The sequence below is a fragment of the Zingiber officinale genome, chromosome 10A (genome assembly GCF_018446385.1).
Source record: "Zingiber officinale cultivar Zhangliang chromosome 10A, Zo_v1.1, whole genome shotgun sequence".
Taxonomy (NCBI): Eukaryota; Viridiplantae; Streptophyta; class Magnoliopsida; order Zingiberales; family Zingiberaceae; genus Zingiber; species Zingiber officinale.
Genome location: NC_056004.1, coordinates 22,846,691 through 22,856,254, shown reverse-complemented (window position 1 = coordinate 22,856,254; position 9,564 = coordinate 22,846,691). Strand labels below are relative to the sequence as shown.

Sequence of the window (9,564 nt, the reverse complement as noted above, 5' to 3'; positions counted from 1 at the left end):
TGCTTTATATGGATGCTTTCTTCAAGACTTCCATTAAGGAATGCTGTCTTGACATCCACTTGCCAAATAGATAAAAGAATCCGGATAGACTTAAGCATGGCTACCAGTGAAAAAAGTTTCCTTTTTCATCAAGCCTTGCTTTGAAGGTTTCAACCTTCCTATCTATCCCTCTTTTCCTATTACAGACCTTTTACACCCAAAGGCTTTTACACCACTTGGTGGTTCTATAAGCTTCCAGATTTTATTAGAATACATATATTCTAATTCTATTATTCATTACTCTTTGCCAAGATGCTGCATATTTATCTTGGAGTGCTTCGTCATATGTCCGGAGATCAGGTTTATGTCCTTCAGGGATCGAGTCCAAAAACTCTCCCAAAACATGAACCTATTTAGGTTGCTTAACAACCCTCCCACTATGACAAGACACTTTATGCAATTGTGTATCATTTGTGATACGTGTTGCAGTTTTCTTGTGGTATCTCATCTTGTACAGTTGGTACTAGGTTAGACATGTCCTTTATTATTTCCTTAAGAACAAATTTACTTATGAGCACGTGGTTCATTATATAGTCCTTTTCTAAAAATCAGTCATTGATGCTAACAATGACCTTCTGATTTTTAAGACTATAAACCTACTTTTGTTTATCTAGGATAACTTACAAACAAGTGAACTCCTATCCAACTTATCATTGTCTCTCTTTAACATATGTGCTGGATTACCCGAATCCGAATATGCTTCAAAATAGGTTTTCACCTATTCAGCAATTCTATATGAGTAGAGAGTTCTATCTTGGAAGGTACTATGTTCACTTTCGTTTTCAGAGTTTATCCTTAAAACAAATTTGGTAATTTTCTGAATAACTCATCATCTATCTAATTATTCCATAAGAGTCCTTTACCTTCTTTCTACTACACCATTCTGTTGGGGTGTACCAGATGCAGTTAGTTGGGATTGAAATCCAACTTCTGATAAGTGACTCCTAAAATCTCTCAAGAGGTACTTGCCACTACGATCTTCCATAGTGACTTTTTACTTTAACATTTCTCCGCATCAACCTTGTACTCTTTGAACTAATCAAAGTACTTAGTCTTGCGGTACATTAAGTAAATCTATTTGTATCTTGAATAGTTGTCTATTAAATAAACAAAATATTCAATACTACCTCTTGTCTGGATAGTCATAGGATCACACAAATCAGAATGAACCGTTTTCAACATATCTTTGACTCCATACCCCTTGGACTTAAAAGCTTCTTGGTTATTTTCCTTCCAAGTAAGACTCGTAGGTTGGAAAGATTTCCACTACCAATGAACCCAAAAGTTCATCAGCTACCAATGAATCCTACTCAAGTATAACCTAGCTTTAGATGCCAAAGATATAATTGGTTCATTTCCGAAGGTTGCTTTCTCTTAAAATTAGAATATGTGTTACTAATTTTCATTTGTTGCATCGTGGAAGTTTATTGGATTATAAATTGTCAACCATCATACCAGAATAGATAACTTTCCTATTTTTCTTGATAACAACTTTGTTATCAAAATAGACATAATATCTATAATAGTTTAGAAACTGAAATCAGGTTCTTTCTAAACTTGGTACGTAAAGACAATTACTTAAAATCTATATTTTATTCTTATCAAAGGATAAACATCTCCCACTGCAACAGTTACCACTTTTACAGTAGTGCCCATGTGGATGGTGATTTACCTTTCATTTAGTTGTCGGGTTTCCTGGAACCCTGCAATGAATTGCAGACATGATTAATGGCATCTTGTATCTACACTCCAGGTTCTGGTAGATAACACCACTAGACATGTTTCAACTAATGAATTAAATACACCTAAATTGTTCTTAGTTCTAAGAAGACAGTCTACCTTAATGTCCAAGTCCTATTTCCAATCATTACAATTGGGACTACTAAGTCTTTTCTATAGTATGACTACTAGGGATTGACAAACATCCTAAGAATCACAAAAACATTTGGTCAAGATCAACTCCTTAAAATCTCCATGAATTTTGTGTATACAAAATCGAAGAGGAGATTTTATTCATTAATTTTATTATCTCGTCAACTTTACTTTATGATGAATAAAATTAATAGTTGATCTGTCTTTGATCAAATATTTGGTCAAAACTCTTTGAATTTAAAATAACATTGATTCCTCAAACAATATTATTTAAATTTACCAACACCTCAAACACCGTGAATTTTGCATGCCACGTTAGTGTGGACGTATACAAATTCAACATTTGTAAAAGGAGGGTTTTACCCATTAACTATCTTGTCAACGTATCTTTATGACAAATAAAATTATCTCAAACACCGTTAATTTTGTATGCCACGTTAGTGTGGACGTATACAAAATCAATCATTTGTAAGAGGGTTTTAACCCTTTAATTTTATTATCTTGTCAACCTAGTTTTATGACAAATTAATAGTTGGTTTCATTTGGTCACACAAATAATAGCAGTGACTCCGATGGGGAGGATACTATTAGATGTGTCTAAGTGTATACCATTACTTGACACTAAGTCCATTAATAAGATTATGCCCCTTCCGTTGGGGAAGATCACACGCTCTTAATTAACTTCCTATAGTCATCCAAAAATGGAAGTCTATTCTAGTGATCCACAAACAAGCTTATCCGTTATGGAGGAAGGCACTCAGAGCCAACGCGCAAGCTTGTTTGCATCACTTACAAACCAGTAATGGAGACCATGGGATTTACTTAAAAATCCCTCTCCCACTTAGTTATTTATAAATGAGGAATTTTAACTATGCTAGCCTACTAAATATGTAAACCAACATGCACACACAGCACAATATAAAAGCAATAAATAGAAAATCTAATTTTCAACTATTATGGCTTTTATCTCTAGTTGTCCTCCGTGTGTTGTCATCCCAAGCTGCTGCCATATTTGGCCACCGCTACCGGGTCTAGCTGTCGCATCCATCTTGCTCCTAGTTCCGCTGCGCCTCTGGTCTCAGAAGGTTCCACGCTTTGCAAGATTAGATCCGCGACATAAATAGAATTTTACATTTTTGATCCTATATTCCATAAAAGGAATGTACATGTATCTAGATCAAAAATAAAATCCTAATAAAACTAAATACAGCTCCTGCTGTATTTTATAATACAATCATGCACACACAATAAAATGCCCTTGACATGTCCAAGGGTCCAATCACACACATAATAACTATAAGCCATAATAGTTGGATCCTGCATCCACAAAGTTAGCACATCCTACTATTAACCTGCCTAAATTATGTATGACATGTGCATAATTAAACTAATACCAAATACACAGAGGCAAAACTCTAGCTCTGATACCAATTGTTGGTTGCTACTCGGAAAACCTATAGGTTCCACTGTACAAAAATTTTGTACAAAGGTCTGAACATTTTCCTAGCTACCATGTGTTCTTTTAAATTAAATTTTGGATCGCCTGCGGAACTTAACACGTTTGATCCAAAACTTAATCTATTTGTTCTTTTAGGTTTTGACTTGGATCTCCTGCGGAACTTAACACGTTCGACCCAAGTCTCCTTAAGTTATTAATTCCATTAAATATTAATTTCCATAAAAGGTTCCCAGTACTGACGTGGCGAGGCACATGGCCTTCTTGGATATGGGAGCAACCACCACCGACTAGACAAAACCTTTAATAGAAAGCTAATATTTAATTTCCTAAAATAACTTTAGGTTAACCAAAGAGAACAATCAAATCACAAGGAAAAGAAAGAAACAAAAGAACACAACTTCGAAAAAACATATTCGAAATTCTAGAACGTAAGCCTCTTGTATTTGGTATTATTTCCATAAATAACTAGCATGATGCGGAAATAAAATTTACTAGTTATACCTTGTAGAAAAACCTCTTGATCTTCTACCGTATTCCTCTTCTAACCTCGGACGTTGTGTGGGCAACGATCTTCCGAGATGAGAAACCACCAAGCACCTTCTTCTTCTCCTAGCTAGGTTCGGCCAATCACAAAGAAGCTTCACCAAGGACGAAGAACAAAACACCAACCAAACTCCAAGGGATACAAGCTTTCTCTCCTTCTTCTTCTTCTTCTCCAATTAGTATCCGCCACCACAAGAACTCCAAGCAAGAGATAAGTTTCGGCCACCACAAGAGAAGAGAAAGGTAGGATGGCCGGCCACACCAAGGAAAAAAGAGGAGAAAATAATAGAGGTTGTTCCCATGAAGGCACCCTCACCTCTCCTTTTATCTTCCTTGGCCTAGGCAAATTAGGAAATTTAATTACAAAATTTCCTTAATTCTTTTTCCATGTAAAGAAAAATTATTTTAATTAAAACAATTTTCTTCTTTTAAACACAATGGCGGCCACTTTAAAAACAAAACAAGGAGAGTTTTAATTAATTAAAACTTCCTAATTTGTCTCCGAAATTTATAAAAAATTTCTCCAATAATTTTATCCCTTTTATGATTGGTTTATAAAAAGAAATTTCTATAATTTTAATTTTTCAACATGTGAATAATTTATAAAGAAGAGAAATAAAATATCCTTTCTAATCTACAAATAAGGAAAGAGATTTAATCTCTTTCTTTAATCTTTTGTAGAGACTTATAAAAGAGATATTTTAATTTTTAATCTCTTCAATAAATTATATATTTCACATAAGAAAATTTTAAAATTAAAATTCTTTTTAAATTAAATAGGGCCGGCCACCTAAGCTTGGGTTCAAGCTAGGGCCGGCCACCCATGAACCAATGGTTTGGCCGGCCCTAGCTTGATCCTCAAGCTAGCTTGGCCGACCCCTATAACATGGGTATGAAGGTGGGTATAGGTGGGTATAGTACTCTATAAATAAGAGGCTATGATAGGGACCGAGAGGAGGAATTGGTTTTGGTCTCCCGATAAAATTAAGCATCCCGTGTTCGCCCCGAACACACAACTTAATTTTATCAATAATAATTCATTCCACTAGAGAACTATTATTGAACTACCGCACCAATCCCAAAATACATTTTGGGCTCCTTCTTATTATGAGCGTGTTAGTCTCCCTGTGTTTAAGATATCGAATGTCCACTAATTAAGTGAGTTACTGACAACTCATTTAATTAATATCTAAGTCCAAGAGTAGTACCACTCATCCTTATTATCATATCGGACTAAGTCCACCTGCAGGGTTTAACATGACAATCTTTATGAGCTCCTCTTGAGGACATTATCAACCTAGATTACTACGACCAAATTTCCTTCTATAACCAACCACACCCACTATAACTGATATCATTTTCCAACTTATCGGGCTTATTGATTTATCGAACTAAATCTCACCCATTGATAAATTAAAGAAATAAATATCAAATATATGTGCTTGTTATTATATTAGGATTAAGAGTACACACTTCCATAATAACCGAGGTCTTTGTTTCTTTATAAAGCCAGTATAAAAGAAATGACCTCAAATGGTCCTACTCAATACACTCTAAGTGTACTAGTGTAATTATATAGTTAAGATAAACTAATACCTAATTACACTACGACCTTCCAATGGTTTGTTCCTTTCCATTATGGTCGTGAGTTACTGTTTATAATTTATAAGGTACTGATAACATGATCCTCTGTGTGTGACACCACACACCATGTTATCTACAATATAAATTAATTGAATAACTACATTTATCATAAATGTAGATATTTGACCAATGTGATTCTTATTTCTAGATAAATGTTTATACCAAAAGCTAGGCTTTTAGTATACACTCTAACAATCTCAAATCATTTGACACCGGATCATCTTCTATAAGATTTGCATTTTCAATCTATCATACAAGAAATACTTAATCAATTATATTTGAAAATAATTGTAACATATATTTTTAATAACTATTACAATACAACTTACATGATTAGCAAAGGCAAAAGTTTCACTATGTATACGCTCAATTTGGTGTGGTGGAAGATGAGAATGACTAAGACTCATAATTCTTCGGTGTTCACTGCAAATTAATAATATTAATTTTGTATATAATGATGACTTAAATAGTTATATATCTAAACACCATGATTTATATAAAAACATACTCTACATAAGATTGTACGTGATGACAATTAAATAACACATATTGATGTGCCTTCTTTAATATCTCAGTATCAAACTTAGTTGCAATGACTTTTCCAAGTGCATAACCAGAGATGTTAAAGATATATATTGAGAATGTTGATTCAATATTTATATCATCATTTCTTGATGATTGATTAAATCTTGTCTCTACATAATCTGCTAAATATAAAGAGCAGAAGGTCAAACATTCCTCAGCTAAATACCCTTCAGCAATAGATCCTTCCGGCCTACTTCTATTTCGAACATAAGACTTCAATGTCCCCAGGACCTTAAGTCAAAAACACAATAATTTATATTATTTATCAAATAAAATATTTTAAATAAAATAACATCAACAAGATTTATATATTACCTTTCAATTGGATACATCCAACGGTAGTGAATTGGCCCGGCAAGTTGTACTTCAGTAGCTAAATGAATAGTTAGATGAACCATTATGTCAAAAAATGAGGGAGGAAAAATCTTTTCCAATTCACATAGGATCACTGCAATATCTCTCGTCAGACTAACCATATCCGTAGGAGAAATTACTTTACAACATAACTCTCGAAAATATCTACTTAATCTAATCAAAGGAATCCGAATTGATTTAGATAAAGTTTTTCATAGTGCGACTGGCAACAATTGTTGCATCAAAATGTGATTATCATGACTTTTTAGACCAACTAATTTTGGCGGTTTCATTTGAACACATCGTGATATGTTGGATGCATAGCCATCTGGAACTTTAATTTTTTTTAAGACCTTGCAAAATATACCCTTCTCTTTTTTTCCCATTGAAAAAGATGCTGGAGGTAAATAAACTTTCTTTTGTCCTTTCTCAATAGGATGAAGTGATGATCTTATCCCCATTTCTTGTAAATCAAGTCGTGCTTTAAGATTATCTTTCATTTTTCCTTCCATATTCAACAATGTCCCACAAATAGATTCACATACATTCTTTTCAATATGCATAAAGTCAAGATTGTGACGTATCACATTATCTTTCCAATACGGTAAATCAAAGAAAATACTGAATTTTTTCCAATTGAATGGTAGTGCTGAATTATCATTAATTGTTTTCCCAAATGTAAATTTAGAAATTTTCAACTCATTTATCACCATGCTTCCTGATAGTTTGGGTGGTGGTTTTCCATATTCTTTTGTGCCATCAAAAAATTGAGCATTTTTCTGAAATGCATGATCACTATTTAAAAACTTACGATGACCCATATAGAAATATTTTCCACCATTTTTTAACCATTGTGAATGTGTAAACTTGTGACACACTGGGCATGCAAGTTGTCCTTTAGTACTCCATCCTGATAAGATGGCATATCCAGGGAAATCACTTATTGTCCATAGTAATGCTGCATGTAATTGAAAATTTTGTTTAGTTGATGCATCATATGTTTGAACTCCTATCTCCCATAAGTCTTTCAAATATGCAATAAGTGGTTGCAAGTAGATGTCTATATTATTTACTGGAGCAGTTGGGCCAGGTATCAATAGCGACAACATAAAGTATTGTTGCTTCATACACATCCATGGTGGAAGATTATATGGCATTAAAATAACCGGCCACGTACTATGTGTTGTACTCATATTTTTGAATGGATTAAATCCATCTGATGCTAAACCAAGCCTTATATTTCTAGGATCCTTTGCAAATTCTGGGTGCTTATGGTCAAATGTTTGCCAAGCTGGGGAGTCAGCTGGATACCGCATGTAACCATCCTTTGTGCGGGATTCAGAATGCCATCTCATATGGGATGCTGTTTTGGATGACATGAACAAATGTTGTAATCTAGGCTTTATTGGAAAATACCATAAAACCTTACGTGAGATTTTTCTCTTCTCACCAGTAGGATCATTTTCAGATGTTTCCCATCTGAGCTCATTACATGTTTTACATTGAATTCTTTCTTTATCCAACCTCCAAAACAAAGTGCAATCATTAGGGCAAGCATCAATCTTTTCATAACCAAGTCCTAATTGCTTCATCAATTTCTCTGCTTCATAGTATGACTTAGGCAAATCATTCATTGCATTAGGAAATGCTTCTCTCAACAAATCTAAAAGCATATCAAAAATCTTATTCGTAATTTTACCAAGACACTTTAAGTGAAGCAAACGAATAATAAATGCAAGTTTTGAGAATTTCTTGCAACCTGGATATAATTCTTTTTGTGAATCATCAATTAATTTATAGAATTTCTCAGCCTCTTCAATTGGAATCTCCTTATCATTTTCAAATTCTGGTGTGCTAAGTATATTATCATTATGCTCTGGCATCCCAAATATCTCATAAACTAAACCATGCATATCATCTGCATCCTTTTGTGATGGAACAAAAGTAGAGTTTATAGATGCACTACATGCTATCTCTCCATGAGCTATCCAGTGAGTATAACCTTTGATAAAACCATCGACCGTCAAATGATCATAGGCAATTTCTCTTGAAACAAATATACCAATTTTACACCGTGTACAAGGACATAAAATCATTCCATTTATGTTTGCATTAGCAAATGCAAAATGTAAGAAACTCTCAACTCCATTTCTATATTCCATGGTTTATATTCCATGGTTTGTCTTGGTAAAAACATCCAACTCTTATCCATAATAATTCTACAAAAAAACACTTGTTAAAATAAGTATAACATACAAATATTAAAAATGCATGGGGTGTACTAAAAAATCCACTAAATACTAATATTGTCATAACTATCTAATATAAGAGATAAGATCCATAATCAGTTGTATAATAGAGTTGCATAACTAGTTAAATTTGGGGGAAAAATTATATCACAAGTAGCATGGTATAATTATGAGAAGTTTTAATTAAACAATGATTCTATAGTTATTTTAAAATTGAGCATCAAACACAATTAAATACTTTCTCAGATATTCAGTCAAGTCATAAATTCAAGAAGATCTTATATATCAAAATTTCTATAGCTATTAATAACTTAAATAGTAACTTTGCATGCAAGTATGTTGTCACCATTGGCTTAATCTGATAAAAAAACTAATCAGACACATGCATGCATGGTGGCTAACGATTTGAAAAAAAAAAAAAATCGGGCGCATGCATGCAGAAGCCTGAGGCATTCATGGCTGTCTTGTGAGCAATCACTACTCGGCGAGGCAGCAACGCACAGTTGTTCGTCGGGCAGTGATGCGTTCATGACCGCTACCATGCCTAGCAACAACGTGGTCGCACTCGAATTGACCGCACACCAAGCAACGACTCGTTGCCTGGCGAAGCAATGGCCGCTTCGTATGAGACCGCTCGTGAACCTGCCACACGAGAAGCGGCTGCTCGTTGCCTGGCAAGGCAACGGCTGCCTCATGAGCAGCCGACGCTTGTTCCTTCCCTGCCATCTTTCAAGTGGCTGACGCTCTGTGCCTCCTCGTCGGCGAGGGAATATTTTCTTTTTTGCTGAAGAAGAAATAAATTGTTGAAGTTACCTTTCC

General features: G+C 34.3%; 1 protein-coding gene across 1 annotated transcript; it reads right to left on the bottom strand.

Moving 5' to 3' along the window:
- Positions 1–6,708: 6,708 nt before the first annotated feature.
- Positions 6,709–8,658, bottom strand: LOC122026513. The gene has a single exon (XM_042585252.1). It carries the CDS (start codon positions 8,656–8,658, stop codon positions 6,709–6,711), a length of 1,950 nt encoding a protein of 649 aa, XP_042441186.1.
- Between the last annotated feature and the right edge of the window lie 906 nt (positions 8,659–9,564).